Source organism: Carassius auratus, chromosome 28, assembly GCF_003368295.1.
Source record: "Carassius auratus strain Wakin chromosome 28, ASM336829v1, whole genome shotgun sequence".
NCBI lineage: Eukaryota > Metazoa > Chordata > Actinopteri > Cypriniformes > Cyprinidae > Carassius > Carassius auratus.
In genome coordinates, this window is record NC_039270.1 from 11763292 (window position 1) to 11790935 (window position 27644).

The 27644-nt window shown below is 36.7% G+C and overlaps 1 protein-coding gene across 1 annotated transcript in view; it reads left to right on the top strand.

Moving 5' to 3' along the window:
• Window positions 1-27644, top strand: part of crhr1 (corticotropin releasing hormone receptor 1) — a 114273-nt gene that overhangs the window by 74587 nt on the left and 12042 nt on the right. Inside the window, exons 6-12 of the mRNA XM_026207772.1 lie at window positions 3835-3941; window positions 17267-17387; window positions 21411-21564; window positions 22584-22644; window positions 24634-24706; window positions 24925-25010; window positions 26408-26543. Of these exons, the coding sequence (XP_026063557.1) occupies window positions 3835-3941; window positions 17267-17387; window positions 21411-21564; window positions 22584-22644; window positions 24634-24706; window positions 24925-25010; window positions 26408-26543 (738 nt within the window). The remainder of the gene's footprint in view (window positions 1-3834; window positions 3942-17266; window positions 17388-21410; window positions 21565-22583; window positions 22645-24633; window positions 24707-24924; window positions 25011-26407; window positions 26544-27644) is intronic.

The following is a 27644-nucleotide window of genomic DNA, read 5'->3' on the forward strand; positions in this document are numbered from 1 at the left end:
GAATGTAGTCAGCCCCCTTCCAGCTAGCATCCACAGAGAATGGCCCACTTTTTTGTAGCATGTATCTAGTGAAGTAGAAATTTCCAGAAAGCCAACAAGAGGCTTTGCATTGTAAAAATACAAACTGACAGCAAAATTCCGAATGCTTAAGCAGGCACTCCCACAGGTTCTCTGGGTGCGAATCCGTCCGCATTTAGACGACTTGTAGTCTAGCCAGGAGACAGAAGCATCCCGAGGGGGAACATTTTGCTCTGTATTGGTGAGCATACTGTGGATGTGTTGGTGCACCAAGCCTCCTCTTAAAATAGGGCAAGCATGATACAATGCAGGGATCAGTAGAGGCTGCTTTGAAGAGCCCTTCTCTTAGGATTTCGTTAAAAGAAGTGGCATCAGAGGGGAGAGTGTGAACCCCTATTAATGCCCAAATCATAGAAAATGTGGAGGGTTCTTAGAGTCCTTTAGTCTGACAGTTGAAAGGGAGAGTTTAAAGGTAAAGCGTGTAATTTCAGAGCAGCACTGAACAGAATTGTAATAGTTTAGTTTGAAAAGCCTGACTGGGCCAGATGTATTGAGTTTGGGGTAGGAGTTTTTTTCTGGATCTTTGAAAATTTGTCAACCGGTAGAGATTTTGGACTTTCGTCTCTTTTGCGGTTATACGCTCATGTGATGTTGCTGTGCAATGTGGTCATGAAAACGTAAAGTTTGCATGTGTTTTTAAGCATTACAGTTTAACATAAAAAAGTTATTTAAATGTATATGTTATGTATGTGTACATTTAAATACAGTTTAAATGTAATCATGTGCGAAAGAAAACGAATTTTGCTATCTGCATTGTGATGCATGGGTTTGCACATAGAGAAATTGTCCCGTGTGCGATCTATTTATTTTTATTTTATTATTTTATTATTTAGTATTTTCAAACTGGCTTATTATGAAAAACATTTATTTTGAAATTAAAAAATATATATATTTTTATTTTTTTTTTTATTTTTTTTTTACTTTATTTTATTTATTATAGATAGCAGCTTTGTGTAATAAATAGTAGCTTTGGTGCCCCTAAAATTCGGTGAAAAATAACATTTTATGTGTCTGAATCCACTATATTTTTAAAGGAGTAGTTCACCCAAAAATGAAAAAAATGTTGTCATCATTTACTCATTTTTTTTTATTTTTTTTTTTTATGGTATGTTAATGGAGTCCACTGTTGTTTTGGACCCCACTGAATTTTATTGTTTAATCAAAACAGTACAAAAACATTGATAAAAAAAAATCTTCTTTTGTGTTTTTTATATGAAGGTATTGTAACAATGTGGGAGCGGGTGAATAACTGAGAATCATTTTAGTATAAATTAAGCCTTGAAGTTGTTATCAGATGTCTTTAAAAGTCAATCTCTTTTTGTAATATATCTTAGGGAGACTGCTATGATTTTTGAGCAATTTTTATTATTTATTTATTATTATTATTATTATTATTATTATTATTATTATTATTATTATTATTATTATTATTATTATTATTATTATTATTATTATTCATTGTTCTCTAAATTCTCTCCTAAAGCATTACCTCTTCCTTAAAGCAATAAGCACATCAGTCCTTGAAGTTTCTGATTGATCTGCCATCTGAGTGGTTTCTAATGAGTTAAATGGTGCTAGCTGGCTTGTGTCATGAGCCTTGTGGATTTGTAGGCACTGGATTCCAGAACTTTTTTCCTCCCCCTGCTTGGACAGTCTGGTGCTCTAGTCTCAGTGGTCCGCAGGGTCTGCAGTGGCCAGTGGGGGTTTGCCTCACAGGTCCGTCCTGTGACGACGGTAGGAATTCATCGACAGATTTTTGCACCAGGAGGACGCAGTGAGCGGCTAGAGAATGGAAAGGTGCTGTGCTGGCGATGAAAGGGCACATGATGCCTATATGCTCACACACACTAACCTGAGTGTTACATGATCAACATATGCCTCATGTAATCATTTGGCCAGGCTATTTGTATGTTTTTTTTTTCCCCACAAGCATGACATTTTTGTTTAAACATGAGCATAAACTTCAGTTTTATGTGAGTTGCTGTGCTATAAGCAAGCAATCGTTTGACTGAGTCAAAGCTAATCGCTTAGTTAAAGAAATTATGTCAGGTTGGCAATCATCGTGAAAGTGGAGACCATGAACATCTGCCTCACTCATCACAGAGTGAAATATTCATAACAGTTGGAAACAGTTGCTGGTGGGATGCTGTTAGCATTAGTGTCAGGCAGAGTGGTGTAATACGATCGTGTGCAAGGCTAATTATTACGGATGAGACTTGTATTTTTTTTAGTATGTGATTAGGTCAAGGGTCAGTTCATGTGCTGGCTGTTGTGTAATGTTAAGTTATTTATTTAATGCTTATTTAGAATTAATGTCCACTGAGGCACTCAAATATAACATTCACCAGATAAGTGTAATAATCTAGAAAATTGAAAGATTAAAGGATGTTAAAGGTGTCCAATCCAATCAGTAGTATGATGAGGGACTACAGTTTCTTAATATAACAAATTCAGCTCTACATATTAAAGGGTTAGTTCACCCAAAAATGAAAATTAGCCCATAAATAACTCCCCCTCAAGATATCCTCGTATGACTTTCTACTTTGAGATGAATCCAGTCAGAGTTATATTAGAAATTGTCTTTCAATTGTCTTTCAGGCACTGCACTGAGCACTAAGCACTGAGTTTTGCAGTGCTTCAGTCCAAAAATAGTGAAATAAAAAGCGCCCATCCATAAAAAACAAGTATCTCACATGGCTCTGGAGGGTGAACAAAGGCCTTCTGTAGCGAATAAATGCATTTTCGTAAGAAAAATATCCTTATTCAAAACATAATAATCAGTTTAATGTAGCTTGTGCCAACAGTTGGACACAGAAGAGATGAGATGGTGAGTCTCGTGAAAACCAACGTTTGTAAACTGCAGCAAAGGAAGCTAAGTTTCCTTACTTTAGCAAAAAAAATTCTCCTCTTGGAGAACGGTATTAGTGACCGTTGTTTTGTTTTATCTTTCCCCTGTGCTTCCGCCTGCATCACTTCTGAGCAGCGCATGCGCAACACCGACCTCATGCATCATCCGTCCGGAACTGCTTCAGTGTACAACAGTTAAAATGATTATTACTTTTTGAATAAGGATATTTTTCTAACATAAACTCATCGATTCGCTATAGAATGCCTTTTTAAATGAATGGGTGCTTTTTATTGAACTTCTTTTGGACTGATGCATGCAGCACCCGCTGAGTGCCATGAAACAGCTTGAAAGATCAAAGACAATGTTTTATATAACTCTGACTGGATTCATCTGAAAGAAGAAAGTGATATACACCTAGGATGACTTGGGGGTGAGTAATTTATGGGCTAATTTTCATTTTTGGGTGAACTAACCCTTTGATGCAGTTTTATGTGAATAGTTTAAAGAGGAAAATAAATCCTGCTTTGAAGACTGTTGACTAAGAAATATTTTCAATACCTGCCACCTGAATAGCTTCCAGATGATTTGTTTCAATGGTTTTGTCATGTTTTCTCTGAAATTAAATTTGCAGGATAATAGCAGGTAGCAAAATAGCGTATACTGTACTATTATAGAGGGCAGTCAGGGTTTTTTTTTTTTTTTTTTTTTTTTTTTTTTTTGTCCCTCATAGAGCTCCTAGGAGTCCTCTGGAACTTTTTTCTTTTTTCTTTTTTTTTGTCCCTGTAATGCCCCAGAAAGCTTTTAGGAGTTATTCCATGTTGGGATTAGATGTCAGAAATCTCCAGGACATCAGTCTCTCATCTTCCTAATATGTTTCTACGTGTGTCTGTCCCTTTGTGATCTTTCAGAAGAAGAGCAAGCTGCATTACCACATTGCAGTCATCATAAACTACCTGGGACACTGTATCTCTCTGGGAGCCCTGTTGGTCGCCTTCATCCTCTTCATGAGACTCAGGTGGGTGAGTGCCTCTGCTGTGAGGGCTTTTCAACAGAATTGAACATCAGCATTAGTCACACAGGTGGATTCATGAGAGAGATTCATGTATGAACCGCTACTACTGCCTTGTGAAGTGTGTGGATGAATAAGCAACTAAGGATTCTTAGGACTGTAAAGATTTAGTGGGAAATGTATTGCTCAGTGGTGGCTCCTTTATTGCTCAGGAGACCCAATGGAGTAAAGTGTCATTTTTGTGCCACCAACTAAATGGAATTGCAAAAATAACGACTTGATGTTTCAAACAGACTTTCCAAAGACTCCTCATTCTGCTATTGGTTGGATAATCACATGCAAAAGTTCTGCTCCAAACGCACAGCATTGGCTCACAAATGAACCAGTGCTTATCAGAAGAAAATGATTTGGGTTTCAACATGGTTGTAGATTTTCTATAAAAAATATCTGAACATATAGCACTATCTTTCTTTAAAAACTAATGTGTGTGTATGTATATGTGTGTGTATAGATAGATAGGCAGATTCCACATCCCTAATATAAATACTGTACACACACACACATCAGTGGGAACTTCAATTTTGTATCTTCTGTAGATCGCTTTTGCGTGTGCAAAAAATAATCCCAGATATCTCAATATGATCCCTTTTCTGGACATCCCTCCTAACATGTCCAGTGTCCTTTACTTGGATCAACTTTAAATCAGTTTAACTGAGCGGGACACGGGCTCAGCCCCCAACACAAATATAGGCTGTCTTCTTGTCACATCCCATCAGGACATTAATTGATTTTCCAGCTGCTGACAGAAACTATTCATTGGCTGGCCAGCTGAATAGCAGAGAACGCAGAATTGTATATGCTCGCTGGCTTCTGAGGTCCAAGGACAACCTGTCCAGGTTATCTCTCTTTCTTGTCAGGGCACCTGAGAAATCGATATATGTCATGGGTCAGTGGAGTGCTCCCAGCAATGAGATTTTAGACTGATGGTGTAGAAATGAAGACATCTTAGCAGCACATCAAGGGCACGCACGCTCCTCTTCATGATTATTCCAGTCCAGAAGTGCCATGGTTTAGGGATGAGAACTGAAGGTCTTTAGTGAGCTGGCACTCATTATATTATGCTCAATCGAACTGGGAGACTTGTTTCTATGGGATCATGCCCAAGCCTTAATTAGCCTGGATCAATGTGACAAACTGGATGTGAGGAGGAGAATAGTCACGCATTTCAGCATTCCCACACACTCTTTGGTGTTTTGGCCACAGATTGAGGCGAGTAAGCAGCTGAAATATCCATGCTGTTTAGGATTATTTAGACTAGATTATCCCAGACTTAATCTGCCTTGATTAATCCGGGGAAGATATTCTGCATCTTTCCTTGGATTTCCAATCAAAATCACGCTAGGAGTCAGCTGACAGATTTATTGGATGCTGCTTTTCACAACGATGTGCCCTGCTGATAACCCTCTGTCTGTCTAGCTAATGTTCCCAAGTCAGTGCGTCATGGATATATTGAGGCTGGGTGCGAGTACAGAAGCTGTAAAGTTGTAGTTGGGCTCAAGCGGGTCCTCTAGCAGGGAGAAAGATGTTCAGGGTAAACACAGAGTGTTCTTGCACTCGGACCCTCCAGCCATTTTGTGTCTGCCCACAAGGACAGGAGGACAGGAGTATTAAATTGGCTTATTAATGTTTCAGCAGACTGCATTTGCACAGCAAGGGATCCAGGATTTAGAAGTGTTTCTGAGACACCATGAAGATATATATATATATATATATTATTATATATTATATATATATATATATATATATATATATATATATATATATATATATATATATATATATATATATATATATATATATATATATATAGGTAATATAATGAATTTAAAATGATTTAAATATTTGCCAAATAATCTAAATATGATTTTCTGATCAAACCACAGTGTTTATACAAGATCCAGTTCAGCACCCGGAATTAGGTACTTACTGTATCTTATCCCACTGAATTTAGCACATCCAGTTGTGGTGTTTGGTACCTTCCTGCATTGAGAGCTGGTTATTAGATACAATCATCCTATATAAATGCTAATAGGCCAGTACCTACAGTTTCAAGAGTGACTTGACTATAATGTCACTAGGATTACAGAGCGCTGTAACCTCACGAAATTTCAGGAATGCCCTTGTATTCCATATCAGTGCTCACCTGTCAGCCGAGTTTAACCCGTCATTCACAGAATGAATGGTGCTGGGTAAAAAGCAGGAGGGAGAGCAGTGCTGCTGTGAGCGGCACCATTGAAGGGCTCAGCCACTACAGCTCAGGTCAGCATAACAGTGACAAGCCACTGTTGGCAGGTTTTTTTTCTTTTTTCTTCTTCATCCTGTTTTTTGACAAAAGGCTAGACTGGGAGAACATTCCTGTCCTGTGTGACACAAAAACCCTTCTTACATGTGCCCTCAGGGCAGAGACAGGAGGGAATACAGAGAAGCAGAATGACAGGATTTCTCTGCATATAATGCCTCAGAATAAACAACAATAAATGCCAGTTGAAATCAAGACTCTTTATCCCAGAACGAAAGCGTTTCTACCTATAAAAAGTACTTTTCAAATGAAAGCATGCATTCATCTTTGAAGACTCCAAAGTGGTTTTGATTATGTTTGTGCAACTAAATTGAATAATGCTTCATTATTTCAAACAATCAGAGCTTTTACTGAAAACACAGGCAAACAAATCCATGAAAGCAGCAATTGTGCTTTTTGCATGACTCTCACTAGAGTAGCATGTATCCTGCTAAATTTTGCTAAACAATTGCCCATTAGATGTCCTCTGGCAAAAACAAATGTATTAATAAAATCACAAACAGCGCTTTGTTAAATCGGCCACATTAGTGGTAGAAGCTTTTTCGCAGTTTTGGGCTGTTGATGTTTATTTGGATGAATCTGGTTTTCCCTGAGGAGGTCATGTATCTTTGTGTTTCACAGATGCGTTTTGTGATTTTAATCCTTTCAGAATTGAATGAGATTGTGTTTTCCGTCAAACATCCTCAGTTAAAATCACGGAGCAGTTATGGTTGTCTGAGAGCTGTAATCCTGTCTGAATTGGAATAAATTGTGGTTTATTATTATTACACAAAGCTTCATCGCATTTGTTTTGACCTTTGTCAACTTCTGTGAGTGAAATGTGTTGATGTTTTGCCCGGTGAGCCTTCTTTATGGACTGTTTTGACAACTTTCTAAGTAAAATATCAGTTGGTAGTACTGCTAACGTCCCATCTGAACACTGTTTCTATATATTCTTTGTTGCATATATATTTAATTTTACGTAATTTTGTTTGAAAGTGACAGTCAAGACAATAGATTTCTATTTCCCATTGTTATTTTATACATTCTATTCAAAGAATCCAAATAAAAAAAAAAAATGTTCTCCTCCAAAAAGGAATAAAAAAGAAATAAGTAATGGTTTCCACACAAAATATTAAGCAGCACAACTGTTTTCAACATCGATAATAAGAAATATTTTTGGAGGAACCAAATCAGCATTTATGAAGGATCATGTGACAATGGAGTAATAGCTGTTTAAGCTGCCTGAATAAGGTACTTGCATAAATTCAGTCTTGGTGTGCATAAGACCTCTTTAAAAAAAATATTTCAGCGTTATTTTAGCATCACTGATGTAATTTATGTTTAAAAAAATGACTTGTATAACTGAACTTATGTTTTTTTTTATGTTTTTAGTTTTAGTTAATAGTAGTAAGTCTACCAACCCCAAACTTTTGAACAGTAGTGTATGTACAAAGTATATATAATACTACTTCCATCTAAATAGTGTTTTAGAGATGTGATAACCATCTGTTAACCTCTGAAAAGTGCCTTGTCTTCATGTAGTCACTCTCGAAACAGTCAGAAGTAAACTTGTTCTTCCTTTAAGCAGTGCTAGATGAGGAGGACCTCTGCTCTTCTATTTCCGTCCATGCTTACGCAATGAGGGTCAGCGGGGTGATAGAGTCAGCAGACCTCGGAGCACATGGCCGCTGTATGAGGCAATGGCACTTCGCCAGCACCCCCACTATACTGAGCGAGTGGACAGACAGGTCGCTCTTACTGGGCCCCAGCACGAAACCTTACCATTACATCTGCACACCATTTGGACACCGAGGACGCTCTAGGAGGCTCGTTCCTCTGGTGCCGCAGGCGCTGTGCAAAGCAGCCGCAGCTTGTTAGCGCCGACCTCCCGCAGAGAGAACGGCCTGCTTTAGCTCCCTGCAGTTTACGATTTTGGTTACCATGTTTATGGCCTAAAATTGCATTACTCAGTGCTTTTGCCTGTGACCCCTCTCAACATTAGCTGCAGAGGATTGTGATTGTGGAGCCCGACTCTAAGCGGGCGATTATTCTTGAAAGGACACATCTTAAGCCGAAAAGGCTTGGTGCAGTGGATCAATGGGAAGTGAGTGATGAGGGGGAGGACTTGAATAGACAGCTGTGATAACGGACTCCTATTAGTGCAGGCAGAGGGAATGCTAATAACCAAAGCACGTTCAGTCGTGAGCAGGCACCGGAAGACTGCGAGACCCATGCAGAGACTCAGAAGAGGCCTGCGAAAGGAAGAGTTGCTTAAAAAGCATACAAATTGTATGAGTGGAGATTCAAGTGTTTCAAGTGTCTACGATTGATTTTTGCACTTAAGTACTCTTTTGAGGAGGAGGAGAATGTCATTTACAAATTTACAATTAGAGTGGCAATTGCTAAAACAACAGAAAGGAGCACACTTTGCAGGATTCAGTGAAGCCAGGATAAAAACTTAAAAGCAATGACTAAAATCAACTAAAAAGATAGTTCACCCCAAAATTAAAATTCTAACTTCATTTATGTTCATGTGGTTCCAAATCTGTATAAGCTTCTTTCTTCCACGGAGCTCAGAAGAAGATATTGTGAAGAATGTGGGTAACCTGACAGTTGCTGGTAGTTTGTGTTAGAAATAAATACTATGGAAGTCAGTGGCTACCAGCAAGTGTAGGTTACCCACATTCTTCAAAATATCTACTTTTGTGTTCAACAGAATAAAGAAATTCTATGAGTAATGAGTATATAAGCGTTATAATCTAAAATATTAACTATAGAAATATGGAATGTTGGAAAATAAATGACACCTAAAATGCCAGTAGGTGGTGGTAAGTCATTGTCTAAGGCCCCGTTTACACTAGTGCGTTTTCTATTTAGAACAGCATTTTAGAATGAAAAGGATCCTCGTCTACACTGGCGTTTCCGCTGCGATTCAGAAACGATCTCCGTCTTCACTACACAACCTAAAACGCATGTCACGTGACCATTCATTCAGGTACAAAAATTGATATGAATAGGTAGATTCCCTATTATTTAGATTGCGGATGCTATTGGGTAATCTATTACCTAATGCGCATGATGTTATTGCTTACACGGTCGTCAAGGATACGCAGAGCGAATGCGGGCAGCCACGCCATCATTTTCAAAAGTCTTCATTTTGGTTTTACACTGAAACACAACCCCAGAGTTTTCAAACTAAAACAGGGTCTGCAGCGTTTTCAAAAGTCTCAGTTTTCAAGGGTTGAAAATGCCAGAGTAGTGTAAACGATAGACGTAAGCATAGCAAAAGTTATGCATTTTAAAAACGAAAAAAAAAAAAAGCACTAGTGTAAACAGGGCCTAAATGAGTGAATCGTTGATTCTTTCAAACAATACAGTCAATCAAAACAGCTGAATCATTTAGGAACAAAACACCACTGTTGGTCAGATACACAATAATTCTGCCGCCACTTTGTATTCAACTATTTCTTTTGGTGGAATAGAATTCCAACATTCCATAATATATGTATAATATATAATTGTTATTATTATCTAAAAACGGATAAAGTATCAAATAGTGATGATATTAAAAGGAGGACAAATGAGCACCTGACTCAAGTTACCTGCATGGTAACTGTCTGACCTAAAACTGGACAGATGGTCACCCTAGTAATAATACTGTAATAAAAACACTCTGGAAATCTTATTTATAAAAAAAAAAAAAAAAAAAAAAAGGACCTTTCTTAATAAAGCTCAAATCAATATTTTGTGTCAGGGTTTATTCTGGTATAACAAGTGGCTGGATGTGCAATATCCCTCACTTGAATTTCAATCATTATTATGCGGCATGAATAGGATTAGTCCTGTATTAATAGTTTGTTTCATGAGTGCTGCGGCAGGCACGCTCCCAGGTCTCCACTGGGGAGAACTTATGGTCACTTGTCACCAGCACTGCCAGCCTGTCAGCACAGAGAGCGCCTCCCTGACCCCCACCCTCAGATACTACGCTGATGGTTGGCAACACGAGTTGTGCCCTGTGTGCGGATCGAGCAGTTTGAGATGTCCAGACCTCCCAAGTTGAAATTGTATTTTTAAGGGTTGTGCTGCTTTCAATGGATCTAATGCTTTATTAATAAAAAATTTAAATTATTTCCATTAAATCTGATTACATTAGCCTGTAATTTTAATACTGAGTGAAAAAGGTTTTTTATGAATGGACATTTTTTGTGTGAGGGGTGCATAATGGACATATTTTTATCGAATAAGTCAAACATCGGCCAATTAAAATGACGACAAAGGCATTATGTCATCTATAGCCGCTTAAAAGAATTCTACAGCCTGCCATTCATGTCTGAAATATGAATCAACATAAATGTCCTCATGCTCATTTGCTCAGTCAATTAAACTTCACTTCTGACGACCAATAATAGTAATAGTACTAACAGTGTGAAGGCATTGAAAGATGCTATTAAGAGACTCTAAGAAAAAATAAAAGGTAATTATTCTGCATTTCATCAAGGTGAAATCTGTGGGCTGTCATGGTAAAAATAGTGCTCTGATGAACTGCTTGGGTGGTAATTGGAGAAAGCTTGTGCCCCTGATCCATACTGTCATGTACAGTTTGTAACCCTTTGAGTTAAACGGAGGCAGCAGTGGCCCAGTTTTACACCATTGGCTGTTTATTTTAATGAAGCATAGTGAATCAAGTCTCCCCACAAGAATAGTAATACCAGTAAATATTGACCATTTGGGGACATTTTTTTGGTCCCCATGGGGAAACAAGTTTATAAATCATACAGAATGGAGTGTACTGAAAATCTGAAATAGCAGAAAGTTTCCTGTAAGGGGTAGGTTTAGGTTTAGGGTGATAGAAAGTACAGTTTGTAGAGTATAAAACCCATTATGGCTTAGGGAGAGAATGTATGTGTGTGTTTGTGTGCACCTTGTTTATCTAGGAAATTGTTTCTGAATGGGAAGCAGAAGCCCTCATCTATTAACTGAGGTCATTTTTTCTAATCTTACTTCTCAAACCTCATCATCTTTGTTTGCTTGTGCTCATCGATCCAGAAGGAACAGATTCCTTTATCTATTATAACGCCGTTTTTCTTCATAGATCCGGAATGGATTTTCCGGCGCTTGTTTTTTAATGATGAATCATTTATGTATTTGCTCATGCTTAATGTGTCGCACACAAGCATGCTATCACATAGAGTCCAGATGATGTGGGCTGGATCGGTATCGAGTATGTGGCCTTTTCTTGTGTGGCTCACAGGGATTTAAAGGCCCGTTTGGGGCTCAGGGGGATGGGGAAAAGGGTCAATCACAGCGCACTCCAGTAGAGCCACAGTGGACATCCATGTGTACTTCCACTGGAGGAGGTCATTGGGAGGTAAGAGTCACTTGTTGAAAACGTTGTTGAGCTTTAGGACAGGGGTTCTCAACCTTTTATACTCCAGGGCTCCCTCCTGGCATGCTTTTTTTTTTCCATTTAACAACAATATTTTAAAATATACATATGTTGTAAACTCGCAAAACATTAATCAGGTCTCCTTTCGAAAGTGAAATTAAGTAACTGAAAACTCCAGGGGGTTAAATTAATGAGAGTTATGCAGTAAAAGACAAATTTGTTAGTTGGCATTGTGTGGGAAATGTTAGAAAAATCTCTAACAATGCACTATGTTAACATGACTTAATTAACAGAAAGTACAGCCACATCTGCATGCAGCCACATTTAACCACAAACCCTTGCCAGCATAGTGTATTTACACTGCCAGTTTAAATGTGTTTGTGTGTACAGTTTGTGTGTGTGTGTGTACAGTTTGTGTGTGAAGATTTGTGGGTGTACCATCCGTAACTAATGAGAAAGTAATGTCAGAGGCAGCTGCTCAGAGTGTTGTGTGAACGAGGTCAGGGAACCGCAAAAGCGGCAGATACTCTGCTGCTAAACGCCCAGAGCTTGTGTCTTCACAAGGACAACACTGGCCTCAGAGCCGTCCTTCTTCAAGATAAAAGTCATCCTCACCCGCTCCCATTGTTTGTCTACATTCATCCATCACACTAGCTATTGCAATCAGTGGGAACTGAGGAGAACAATTAAATCAAAGACAAACTTGTGGCAAAAACCTCTGAAACGCAGTGCTTTCAGTAGAAATGACTGTTTTTCAAGAGCATGCACAGCTCATTTTGTTAGCTTGTGTTTACATATTATAATAGACCAAGGGGCTTACAGTAAATTACAAAAAAATTAATGAATCACACAATATGCTATTTTATTGCTTAAATCAGTCAGTTCAATATTTGTTTAGAAACAGTCCCTGAATTAAGACACTACAGAGATAATAATAATTAATAATAATAATAATAAAGCATTGTTGTGACAGGGGAGTAAAGCATTAGATAATCAAATAATTTTCAAGTGCTTCATTTTCTTTCCATAAAATTTAACATAATCCATTTTCCCCCATTTTAAATCTGGTATAATGGATTTTATTATTATTATTATTCTTTTATAATTAGTTGTACTAGATAAATGTGTTAAATTGACAGCTGTAATTGTAATATTACTGATCAAATTGGATGAAAAAGATACGAAAAGAGAAAGCTTGACAGCAGATTTAGCGCTTAGTCAGATAACCTTTAATATGCAATTATAAACCAGAGGCGCCATTCATAAACATCAGCGATGACTTGAGTTTAAACGTCAAGTCTCATCTCATCTCGTCTTCATAAATCTCTGAAGCTGGCGATTACCATTCAGAAGACGGCGCGCCTTCCCATCTGTCACCAGGAAAATTGCATCATCATTTTCACAATCCATCCATCTATCCTGCAGATGTCAGATGGCTTTCTCCCCACCGTGTTTATCGCAGATAATTTTGATAGGCGGGAGTTTATTTATATCCATTCTCAAACAAAATGTGGTTTCGGTACCTTGATCTTGCTGTACAATCTGACAAACAGTCAAAATGATTAGCTGAGGTGGAGCTTCCAGCTGAGAAATGCGGTTTCGTCTCGGGTAAAGGATCTGGTTTGGGTAAAGAATAGAATAGTGACTCCATGTCTGTGTGAGAGAGGCTTTTACAAAAAGCATTCACTGATACTTTTTGTCTTTATTCTAGAGCTCTAATGGAGCCACTCTCTGATGTCACTCACTTTCAAGACATCTCATCTCTTTGATATGTTGCCATTACAGCTGAATGGCTGTTTGTATCTCAAGGAGGTGTGTTACACCTAGAGAAAAATGTCCATTAGCATTTCCATTTCTGGAGAAAAAAAGAAATACAAATTAAACAATCCTAGTGGTGCACTACCTTTTTTCTGTGCTTTTATCCATGCCAGTCATTCTATCTGTTCTAATTTTTTGATGCTTTTAGTTAAGAATAAAATTTTGGTTATCGCAGCTCTGTTTACTATATTTGAAATAAATTCTGCAGATTCTCCTGTCAAAATCATCATTGGAAAAGGAGAATAACTTGCAAGAAACGTGCAGATTCTGACTGGGCTGGCAATAATTTAAGCATATAACTGCTAAACTAAAGCATATTTAATAGCTAATGTTCTTGTTTTGACTTTTTGTACGGAAATGTTTAAAAATGTTTCTGTTTCTCATGCTGATGTTGTTTTCTCTTTAAGTTTGATCTGCTAATGAGATGCACAGGCAGAGAGACAAAGGCTTTGGTGCTGAGCAATGTCATCATTTGTTTCCTTGCATCCCTTGCAGTAAATGAATTTCCCCAGACTAGCAGCTTCCTGCTGAGATGACACAGAAATGCACAACTGAGGAAACTGCTAACTGTGTGTTTATGGGATCTGTGTTTGATAATATGTGTGTGGATCAGAGGTGAACGTGAAATGCATTAGTTAAACATTTATGAAAATAAATGCATTCAAGAATGTTTTTTTTTTTTAAATCGAAATCTATGACAGCATATGATCCCGTTTCATTGACAGGAAATGTAATTGTTGGGCACATTTTATTGCTTAAGGTCAAATCCACAAAACCTCTATCTTTTTTCTATCTCTCTGTTTTACGTTTGTTTTTGTTTTTGTTTTTGAACTGTCAGAGTTAACTGGAAAAGAGGTCAGGGGCGCATAGAGAGACTGAAGGATGGATATTAATCAGCTTTTATGGGCATAAACATGAATGACAACATTATGTTCCTGTGCAGCAGCCAGTGGAACTTAAACTAATCAATAAAATATGAGAAACTGGGTTAAATAAGTGCATTGCCTAATAACCCTTAACAGGTTAAAGGGATACTCCACCCCAAAATGACAATTTTGTCATTAATCACTTACCCCCATGTCGTTCCAAACCTGTTAAAGCATTATTTGTGTTTGGAACACAATTTAAGATATTTTGGATGAAAACCGGGAGGCTTGTGACTGTCCCATAGACTGCCAAGTAACTTGTCAAGGTCCAGAAAAGTATGAAAGACGTCGTCAGAATAGTCCATCTTCCATCAGTAGTTCAACCGTAACATTATGAAGCGACAAGAATACTTTTTGTACATGAAGAAAACAAAAATAACAACTTTATTCAACAATTCCTTTGTCTGTGTCTCTTCATATCACCATATGCTGCGTATGCTCTTCTGTGTTAGCCCCACCACACGGATGCACTGTTTTCTCTCAAATCAAAAGCATGAATATGCTTAGAAACAGCGCGTCCTTGTGCGCAGCTGACACAGAAGAGCATACGCAGCATACGGTAATATAAAGAGACACAGAGGAGACCGTTGACAAAGGAATTGTTGAATAAAGTCGTTATTTTTTGTTTTACAAAAAGTATTCTTGTTGCTTCATAACGTACTGACGTTTTCATCCAAAATATCTTAAATTGTGTTCTGAAGATGAACAAAGCTTTTATGGGTTTGGAATGTCATGGGCGTAAGTAATTATTAATGTCAACATTTTCAATTTGGGTTGGAGTATCCCTTTGACATTTACAGAGAAGCAGATGCAAAATAAAATGTTTTAGGGTGCATTTCATCTGGCATAACTCAACCTTAAACATGCATGCATGCATCAGCCCATTTTCCTAAAGATCTATAAATGTGTCTCATGGGATCATGTGCCAACCCGTCTGTCCTCTGCAGTGAGACTGAAGTATTTACATTCCTCAAAATAGAGTTCTTTAATTGTGCTTTCTTCTCATTTATGGCTGCTAAATCAGTTCTGTTGGTTTTTGACCCCGTTGGTGTTTGTTTGTGGCACTGAGAAACTTCCCTAAGAGTTTACTCATGCTTCTGTAAGTTAGTCTTTTATTTTTTTGATCCGGGAAGTTCTGCTGCTTATCTATAATGACTGCTTTGATCTGGAGGTCACTGTTGGTCTTTGGTCAGTCGTAAATACCGGCTCCAGCCTGAAGCTGATATCACAGGCAAATTGACCTTTGAGTCGCACTGCCGTTATTTATGCCATAACTTATGAGAACAAGAGAGAGAGAAGCAGAAAAAGAAAGTCGTTTACAACACACTGTGAAAGAATAAAAATTCACGAGGATCACTGACTGTCAAATTTTGATTCATTTATTTCAAAAAATGTTTTGATCCATAGTCTTCTTGCATGCTAATCAAAACTTAACATATCTTACCCTTATCTATTGAAATATGTTTGTTTTTCTTGTTTCTTGTTTTATTATTTTATCTTGCCAGTGTTGCAAAGTTGAGCCTGGAGTGGCATTGAAGTCCCCTTTAAAAAAATAAAAAAAAAAAATAGATAGATGTCACATATAAACAGTCCTGAGGCCAAACAAAGGTCATTCAATAACAAATTCTCACTCAGTCGCAAGGCAGCAGTAGAACAAAACAGCCAGTTATAAAACTTTTAAGCAGATGTGTTGGTAAAAATAGAAGCTTGCAGAAAACTGCATCTTGATGGTGTTTTATATACTAGAAGACAAGAGAATATACAACATAAAGACAAGGAATATTGTTTCTGACTGTGTTTATGTACAGCTGTTAGGGCAAAACCTTTCATCGCTTGATGACACAAAACTAGAAGGTCAGTCTGAAAGCCAAGTTCACTCAAAGTGCATTGAGTTTGCCCTCAACTTCTCGACCTGCTTCAGGTCAATAATATTCTGACTGATATTGGAGCAGCTTTTTCTTAAGCCTTTCAGAACCAGGAAACCTGTTGTAAAATGCTGAAATGTTGGAATGTAGCTTTTCGAAGCGGCAGTCCGATCCAAATATTTCTCTTGAGGCACCCATGACATTTTCAACAGTATAAAACACACAATGAAAGCCTGTTAGGCACCATGTTTATTATCGTTGTGAAGTACCTAACCATTTTTCATTGCTTCTCTCCCTGACACCAAAATTCTAAAAGATATGAATCAAACAAAAGAATGATGATGGGAAAACAGCACATTTTCACTGTCAAAGAGGTGGTTGTTGAAAAGATAGTTTACCCAAGAAAGACTGTTCTTTTATCTATGGAACATAAAAAATAAAAGATTTTAAAAGGTTTGGTTGAAAGATTCTTCAAAATATCTCCTTTTGTGCTCCACAGAAGATAGAAAATCACATAGATGACATGAGAAAGAGTAAATGATCATAGATTATTATTATTTTATTTTTTATTTCATTTGTTTTGTGTGAAATGTCCCCTTATGTTTTTTGTTTTTTTTAATTTATTTTTTTTATAATTTTTAAAGGGCATATAATCTGATTAATGTGAATACATTTTTAATCAGTACACACCGTGTGTATATCATATGAGTTGTGAATATGAAATGAGTGTACTTGAAGATGCAACCGCTTCACGCAGTTGGTGAGCCATTTAAAGATAAACATAATGTGCTCTGATGGGACCGCACGCTGAGAAAACTCAACATCACAATGGATCTACCAATAAAACAACATGAAGTCATGCTGTGAATGCATTCACACCCTTTGAAAAAGACAACAAAGAGCCTCGATACGAGGAGTGTATTTCATCTAACATCTTAACTCTTTCTTTCCTTCCATCTTTTGCCTCCTCCATCTTTCCTTCCCTCCATTCTCAGGAGTATCCGGTGTCTGAGAAATATCATCCACTGGAACCTGATTACAGCATTTATCCTGCGAAATGCCACCTGGTTCGTGGTGCAGCTCACTATGAACCCAGAGGTGCATGAAAGCAATGTGGTGAGTAAACACACACGCAGACGAATATTCTCTCCTTCTCCTATTACTTTTCTTTTCAAAATACACAAGCAGTGCACACATAATCCATTGTTATTTCTCACAACACGTGCACTCCCACATTTTTGTTCCATCCATTGTTCGTTCTCACTATTTGTCTCTCTTCACCCTACTGTTATTCTCTCATTCTGTTGGCACACATGCAGACAGACACAAGTTTATTAAAGGAATAGTTCACTCGAAATGAAAATTTGCTGAAAATTAAACCTTAGGCCTACCAAGATATGTTTGTTTCCCTAATCTGATCAGATTTGGAGAAATGTTGCATCACATCACTTGCTCACGTGTCTGTTACTTGTGGATTATTGTGATGTTTTTATCAGCTTTTTGGACTCTCGTTCTGACAGCACCCATTCACTTCAGTGGTTAAATTGGACATAAAGTGATGTTATGCTAAATGTCTCTAAATCTGTAATGGACAAAACAAACCCATCTCCATCTTGGATGGTCTTAGGGTAAATTGTCAGCAAATTTTCATTTTTGGGTGAACTATTAATTTAATTGCATTCAAAACCTGCCCCTGACACCTGGGTCTATGTTTCTGCTGTCTAACAGACATGGAAATCTATCTAGTCTCAAGTGTACGGAGTTGTTGGCACTAGATGTGTGTTGGTGGGTGTTTTGGGTGGGAAAGCAAACACTTCGGCCCCTGAGTCACCATCCGCTATGCTTCCCCAAGAATGAATTACATTTCTGTGCTTCTTTAATCAACTGAGCCGAGCTATTAATTAATCTACCGCCACGTCAATATCAGTCCCAAGAGGCTTTACCATTTACATCCAAATTCAGCCTCATAATTTATAATGCACATAGCTTTTCTAAAAAAGTATCAGAGTTTGATTGTGCAATGTTTGTCCTTGATAATTATCTTTTGTATTTGCCAAGCAAAATTTGTACCTGTTTATCTGTATTTTATGCGAGGGCTGACTTAATTGGCTCTTCATGCTAAGATTTTGCAAGGCAACACATTAGTTCTACCTCTGAACCCTCCTAGACAGAAACTTGAAAAAGGAAGCAAAAAGTTATAATGGCAGAAGTGGTTATTAAGCATTCCTCCAGGTCTTTGTGCAGACAGCAGTGGCCTAATTCTCCTAGTTCTCATTCAAAGAAAGCTTTGAGACGTTTTAAAGTGATAAGAAAAGATTTGTGGACAAATGCCTTCCGTCAACCTGTCTAGATGAAATAAAATGAGCATTCTTGGACAGAATGGAAAGCCAGAGGCTGTTTAAATGAGAAGGAAATTGTGTAAATACGCCATGTCATTGATGCACTTGTTTTGAATCGTTTTAATTAGAGTTCAAGCAAGTGAACCCGGTTGCCTCTTGGTTTATACAAAGACCATCTTGACTCAATCTTTTTTTGCTTAACGAGGTTGACTTTTGCATTATGTCTTTTTTTTCTATATGTACAAGATGCATCTGTTTAGAAATGGCTCACAAGTCAGAGCAAATAGCTCTTCGCTGAGCTTTATAGCATGAAATGACACATTTATTGTGAAAAGTGTCACTTTGTGAAGAATTTACGCAATGCCTGTTAATGAAAGACATTGTTCAGTAAGTAACTGTAAAATTAGCAATAAAGATCCCCAAGAAGCTTATAATCTCTACATGGCCCTAAATTCCTGTCACACCAGGGGGCCTATTATGGAAGACGGTTGTAAAATTCTGCAGAAGTACTTCTGAGAGCCAGAGGACTTTATGACTGAAGAAGCTTTTCATTTCCCTCCGCTATTTCACATGATAAAAAAAAAATAATAATAAAATGTTACCACAGAACACATGTAATGGTCTATGGACTATTAGCTCACTGATTAATGCTTGGAAACAATAAACTTTCATCAGTTATTCAAGCCCATATAGCTGTGACAAGTGTTCGCCTGAGATTTTGCAATCTCTTACAGATTTAGAGAAAACTCGGAGGTCTGAAAATGTATAATCTTTCTGTGACCATTGAATTCCCACTTCAGTCATAACTCACAGCTGTAATCTTCAATCTTGAGCCGAGCGTGGCAGATTTTTTATCTTCTCGTTAGACAACAACTTGACAGGGCACAGTGATGAAATATGGTCAAAACAAAGGAGCGGCGGCTGGGATTACACAGGATTAAATAGAGGGCTGACACACACAAGCCCCTCTGATGTGGATGGCTCTTGCAAATGTCAGAAGATCTTTGCTTTCCCATCCAGCTGCAGTTCTGTCACATTGTCTTTTTAACATCTCTGTCATTCACGTTTTTTCATTTATTTATTTATTTTTATTTATTTTTTGGTCTGTTAGACAATTTCTTAATCATCAGTCTATGCTTTTTAGAAGTATATACACTATCGGTCAGAAGTTTGGGGGCAGTGATTTTCTTTTTTTCTTTTTTTAAGAAATCTCTTATACATTTATTTAATCAAAAATGCAGTGAAAACAGTAATATTTAGTATGTGGGATAACAGCAGTATGTGGAATAGTATTATGTTAACTGTAAAAAAAAACAAGTTATGTAAATTTATTGTTCTTATGTATTTGATCTTCCTTTTACAGCTTTGTGTTTTAGCACTTAATATTTTTGTGGGAAAAAAATTTGTGCATACATTTTTTAGGGTTATTTGATTAATAGAGTGTTGAAAAGAACATAATTTATTTAAAGTAGAAATTAGTGTTGTTTATTAATTGTGTAAATTGCTATTCATTCATTTGAACTATTTAATTTATACATCTATATTATTTACTACCAATAAGATGTGAAGAAAATCTATAAAATTTTCATGTAATTTTCCAGTTTGAATACGATTCTTATGAATGCAATTATTTCAGTATAAGCTATTTATTATATAAATGAATATCAAAGATTTAGACTCTCTCTGTCTATATTATTAAAACTGGTTAAAAAAAATGATAACAGTAAAATTCCCTATTCCAGTAATTCTCTATTAAAACAACAGCAGTTGGGTAAGTGCATTTATTCCATGTAGCAAGAGGCTCAAAACAGAACACAGACTGAAGTTGCCAGACTGCATAAATTAAGGAAAACGCCCTTCCCGAAAATGTATCTTTTAAACAGAAAAGCTCTGATTTGGGGATTTGAAGTCTTTATATGTGGCAACCCCAAACATGAATGCTGGCAAAATAGAGGCGTGTAAAACAGTCCACAATAGCTTTGTCTTATTTTCTAGTAATTACATTTTTTTTCTTAAATAGAGATTTTTGTAAAAAAAAAAAAAAATATATATATATATATATATATATATATATATATATATAGTTTTCAGTCTCTTATTTTATAATCAGTGATATTGCATGTTGGTTTAGTCACAGTTATTGTTTACTGACCTTATTTCCGTTTCGTCATCATCTCATTTTAGTAATGGGAAAACATTCGTCAACATACATTTTCCACCATAGTCTTCATTGAGGAAATTACCACTAGTGTTTACACTGTTTTCTTCACAAAAAAAGGAAAAAATCGCATAAAACTGCCTTAGAAATTGTTCAGATCCGATCAAACTACTTTTGATCTGCCAAAAGCTTAAATATTTCACATTCAGAAATAAGACTTTCATTTTGACAGCGACCATCTGTATTACGTCCTAAGAGGTATTGTGCTTCTGATAGTCCTGTCATGAGAAGCCATAACTCACTGGCTTTCATCATACTTTAATCTAAATCTGTTCCATCCCGAGGCTTCGTTTTAGACCCCCCATCCCAATCTACCCATCTTTAATGTCCCGTCCCTGGAGTAAAAAGGTTTTATCCCCTGCTTGGTGTTTGAACTCTGCTTCAGTCATAAAGAGAAACCCTTCCACACACAAACACACACACACACACACGTGGGCAAGATTTCATATCCTAAAGCTATTAAAATAAAAGCATTTTAAAACAGAGAATGCTAACAAGAAGTGGCATGCTGATTTCCTAAGGCACAATTTAGGACAGTTTCTAAACATCTAACTGGATTTCTCTTTCTCTCATCACTGTCAGATCTGGTGCAGGCTGGTCACAGCAGCGTATAATTATTTCCATGTGACCAACTTCTTCTGGATGTTTGGAGAGGGCTGCTATCTGCACACAGCCATAGTACTGACATACTCCACCGACAAACTGAGGAAATGGATGTTCATTTGTATAGGCTGGTGTAAGTAAACCCTGATGCGCTATGCTGGAAATTATGCAGTTTTTGGATCATGCATATTGAAAGAATTTATGACTTATGACATGTGCCATCACATGTATTTAGAGATGAAAATATAATTTTTTTGATATAGAATTATTCCACATCAAGTACTTGTTTTGTCCCTAATGCCTATGTCAAAATCTATGTATAGCTTAGGCTAACTTAAAATATCTTTATCCACATTAAGAAAATGTAATATATGTGTAATTAATATATATATATATATATATATATATATATATATTTTTTTTTTTTTTTTTTTTTTTTTTTTTTTTTCAGATCGCAACATTGAAATGTATTAACACTTTAAACCAATCACGATTAATCGCATGCAAAATAAAATGTTGTGTTTATGAAAGATATGGTTGTTATTGTTGGGTACATTAATTATGTATATATAAATACATACTCATATATGTCTGTATTAATATATCTATATATTTTATATACAGTACACACATATATATTATATAAACACTTTTATTTTGCATTAAATTAAACGATTAATTGTTTGACAGCCCTGCTTTAAACACATTATATGCCTGATATAATTAGAAAAAAGAAAAATACTTACACAAAGTATTTATGATTTAAAATTAAGCAGACAAAAATTTATGGACAGAGCGAAAGAACTGAGAAAGCAAATAAGGTCATTTCTGATTTCATGTTGCCTTTAAAGTACAGCAGTGATTAAATTACTGTCAGTTAATAACTTGAAAAGGAGACACAGTTACAGTAGTTGATAATTACACTAATGAGCACTGCAATTTGATCAGGTTCTCTTCTGAACCATGGGCAAATTATTATTATGCGAATAAATAAGCCTTGGATTTTTCTCATTAAAAATGCATTGCAAATGACTCATTGCCGAGGATTTATCACACAGTTCCTTAATAGTATCAATTATACTGTTTGTACAATGTCTTTGATTTTTCGAACTAATCAGAGTGGGTGGAAATTTGCTCTGCTTTTTTCATCAGGTATTCCATTCCCCATTATCGTCGCTTGGGCCATTGGCAAGCTGTACTATGACAATGAAAAGTGAGTTTCTCCCATGCTGAGCTTTTCTTCCATTTTCTTTCTTTATTTATCTCTGTATAATTCCTGTATTTTACTCTAAACACACAAGCTGCCTCACCTCATTTACAATAAAAGCAATAAAGGTTAGATTAACTCCAATTATCTCTGTCATCTACCCTCACTCTGGTCATTAAACAGTCGATTCATGATAAAGCCAGAGAAGCATTCTGCGCTCTGAGTGAGGCTAATTAACGCCTGCTACTCACAAAATTGATGTTAATGTCCTACAGTTCAATAGTCAAGATATGATATATATATATATACAGTACAAGATCTCCTGTATAAAAAGAAACAAATGAACAAGCACGCTATATGAGACATTTTAAAAGGATGGAAAAGGGCAGATATTCCTCATTAGCTTCTTCAGTGTCAAGATGGGAAACTTTACAAACAAACAATGAATAAGAAATGTTAATTTCTTCATATTAAATAGGGGTAGATGGTATATAATTGTAATTTTTTTTTTACATGAAATATGATATTATTGTAATATAAGAAAGCCAGTGTTGCAGATAAATCAAAAAGCAAGAAAAGCATGTTTACTGTCTTCTGCATGTGTAGATATCCCTAAAAACTGTGGATGGATGGATGGATGGATGGTTAATTGGTTAATTGGTTGTTTGATAATTGATGACGGATGGACGGATGGATGGATGGATGGATGGATGGATGGTTAATTGGTTGGTTGATAATAGATGACAGATGGATGGATGGATGGATGGTTAATTGGTGAATTGGTTGTTTGATAATTGATGATGGATGGATGGATGGTTGGTTAATGAATGATGGATAGATGGATGAATGATTGAGGAATGAATGATGGATGGATGGATGGATGGATGGATTTATCAATAGATGAATGGATGATTGACGGATGGTTAAAAGTGGACTTTTTTATTCAATGTTGAGTGTGAATAGGAAATGGGTAACATTTTCCAATTTTAACTTAGTTCTTGTGAGTGAATAGTTGTTAAATGATGGCTCTGAAGTGCTAACAAACTAAACAGTTCCATTTCCTGCACAAAGTAATTAAAGAGTCTCTGTTTACAGTCCTTAACACCACTCTAATTCTCTTTCTCATTTACATCTGCTATACACGATAGAGAGAAGTGGTTCTCGACTGGTGCATTTGACCCAAAAATGGGTCACAGTTCTGCACAGCAAGAAAACAATGCTAACCATATAATAGGACACGGATTATGTTGTTAATGTCAAAGGCTGTACATCAAGGCGGGCGCTAGGGTGTCTTGAAAATGTATTTAAAGTCACTTAAAGTTTCTTTCACAAAAGATCTGTTGACGAATCTGGTCCCCCCGACTTCCATAATATTCTTTACATTCTGTGGAAGTCATCGGTATATATATATATATACACACACACACACAGAAGGTCAAATAAAATATTAAATATGTAAATTATTGTAGACGGCACTTTTTAAAACATAAGGCTTGTTTTACTTGGATGAACCTGTGCTTGTCTTTGGTTGAGCTCCCCAAACAACAGCCGTTTGCCATTCAGACGTTTCCCCAAACCCCACATGTTCCTCTCTTCCTGTAAAACTGACACACTCAGCCGAGACAGTCTTGATTGTGCCGTGTACCCAACTGAAACTGTAAGATTAACAAATCTGGTGCATATCTGCCCAAGGGACACACTGGCTGCCTTCTCTTCCTTGCTTTGTTTCTTTTTATATACATATATTTATATATATATAGAAAAGCTTATTTTTATATATTTTCCAGAGGATCTTCTTTAATCACTTTACGAGACGTTACAAGACTTGCTTGTTTACTGTAATCATTGTGCTAGAATAATATATAATTATCTCAAAATCCCTTTATATTGTTACACGGATAAATAGTCACGCTGTATCTGAAGAAACGGGGTCAAACTATTATATATACTCTATAATAATTTTCTGGGCTTTTTGATCTTATTCTGTCTGTGCAGGTGCTGGTTTGGGAAGCGGGCCGGCATTTACACTGATTATATTTATCAGGGGCCCATGATCCTGGTCCTGCTGGTGAGTCAGCACAGTGGGGATTCTGTGCAATTACACAAATGTTTCATGAGATTTGGTGTGTGCAGGTCATTTAGCATTTTTTATTTGTTTGGCGCTTCCCATTTCACAAGTCTTATTACATTTTCTGTGATTTATGTTTGTAATTTCATATTGATAGTGTTCATATTCATATTGAAGTGTGCAAAATCGAGTGCTTTCTCTCCTCTCTCCATCTTTAGATTAACTTCATTTTTCTCTTCAACATTGTGAGGATCCTGATGACTAAACTGAGGGCCTCCACCACCTCAGAGACCATTCAGTACAGGTGAGGAGGACTGTTCAGCACTGACAGATCCCACAGGAATGTTTTTGCTAGTCCAGGAGACTTGTCATACATAACACTCCAAAGATTGTCTGGGACCAGTTGGGTATCATTTTCCAGAAATTTATCCTAAAATACTTCATAAGAAATAATAACAGATATAAAAGGATAGTAGATGCAAGGCAACAATTGCATACAGATAACGTTTAGAGCTATAAAATAAATCTGGAATGCACAACACTGTTGTGCAAGCTAATGATGCCGTGACAAACAGCGGTTTTAATAAAAACACAGTGTTTACACTATATGGGCAAATCATCCTACTTTATTGGCTTGCTTGCAGCTGTCTGTGCATTTTATCATCCAAAACATTACACACTTCACCTTTAAAGAGATCTCATGTGTGAGTTGCCTTTCCTGAGGGCGAAGCATAAAGATGGAAGAGGATGAGCAGATTGAGATGCTGAATTTAGAGGTGCTTGCTGTTTGTTCTGAGGTCTGGAACTTTATAAAAAGCTGTTAGTGTGCTGTTTCAAAATTGTGGCATAAATAAGGGAGGTAGGGATTGATGGATGATTGTTTAGATGATTGATGTGTACTTAAGATGAGAGTTAGAGAAATGAAGGGAGAGTGTTTGTTTGTGTGTGTGTGTGTCTGTGTGTGTGTGTGTGAGAGAGAGAGAGAGAGAGAGAGAGAGAAAGTACCTACTTAACCATATTTTGATGACAAATCATTACCCAAAAGTGAGCTAAACCTGACAAAATCTCCAAAAACCTCCCTTTGGGGCTGTCCTCATTTGTAAAACTGGGTTAAACATAAAGTAAACAAAGTTTTTTTCAGTTTTTATAAAAATGCAGAAAGTTTTCTGTAAGGGGTAGGTTAAGGTGTACGGTTGCGGTTAGGACAATAGAATATATGGTATATACAGTATAAAAACCATTACGCCGATGGAATGTCCCCATTTAGATTTCTAAGTAAATGTGTGTGCACACGTGTGTGTGTGTGTGTGTGTGGAGCCCATATTCCCTCCAGCTATGACTAATGTTTTGACTGTCACAGTCAGTGGCCCATAGCAAATGCAATACATACTGGTTAAACCAAATTCATCTCAATGTCATCCTGTCGAACTCTTTGTGTATTAGCCACTGTGACATTATTTTGTGTAAAATTTAGCAGTTTTGCAATTTTTACTCAGAAATTCTAGTTCATTTAGACAATAATTGCAAAGAAATGACAATTTACACACTAATTCAAGCATGAGTAGAACGACTTAACTAATATTATTTTCTTGTAAGAAACTTGAATAATCTTGTTTCATTCACAACTTTGAAAAAATATTTCTAATTTCTTTTATTTGTGAATTTGGTCTATTATCATCTGTACGTCTCTGACTCTCACAGGAAAGCAGTAAAGGCCACACTGGTTCTTCTGCCGCTGCTGGGCATCACATACATGCTGTTCTTCGTCAACCCAGGCGAGGATGAGATCTCACAGATTGTCTTCATCTACTTCAACTCTTTCCTAGAGTCCTTTCAGGTGAGCAAACACAGTTTTGACACTGATTAATTATCTTAAAGCAGATCTGAAACAAATCTTTATGATTTTCACTAAGAATAAATTGCATCTGCTGATTGAGTATTTGCTCACACTGCCTTTTACAAAAAGTGCTGAGGTTTGTGAATAAGTTGCATTGTAAAATAAGCTTAATGTGCATTGAAAATAATGACAGTGAATTGCAAGTTTATAGTGTGAAAGACACAGGTTTTGTGCTGAAACATCACATGCTAAGGTTTTTGTTTTCGCAAAACACAATCAGTTTGCACGACTAAATGTGTGTGTTTGAGTTTTAGTGTTTTATTAAATCTCTAGACTCTTAAAGTCTGCCTTGACATCCGAAGCACACAAGGTCAACTCTGTATCCTGTTTTGCACCATTTTCTTCCTGGCATTCCCCGGGGGTCTCTCACGCATGTTGAAGCCATGTTTTCCACAGATTCATCTGCTCACACATCTGTCTGACTCCTCATGGGAATCATAGTTCATCTGTGGGGAAAATTGAATTTTAGGGTGGTCACGTTAGGAAAACATATTTAATACAAACAGATTGTTTTGGTTAGTTTTGGCACAATATTGATCAAACTGAGAAAAGAATGTAAAAGCATTAATAAAATCAAAAAGCAATAAAAAAAGAAAGATTAGATAATGGATAATACAAAACTATACAGTATAACTGATTGTCCATAGTGGCTCTGCTTGTCCATTTCACTGTCACACAGTAATAGGCAAAGAACACATTTTCTTATAAAATACAGATAATTCATCTGTTAATAAAAGTGCATTAATTAGCTTTAAATCGGTGGGGGGGGGGGGGGGGGTCCCCAAAAATGCTTTTACTGTAGGCATTATCAGAGGTTTACCAATTTCCTTTGCAAAATACTATGCCAGAAAAAAGAGGATGTTATGTAACCGTAATGACAGCAAAACCGTTTATTGGTTTACTTAAATTCCTCGAGAGGGTTAAGATTATCAGATCTCAGATAAGTCATCGGTTAGGGAGATGCTGACGATTGCTTCTCTTCTTTACAAAATCAAATACCTTTTTTTTTTTTTTGATAGGCTATGTATCATACAAGTTTTT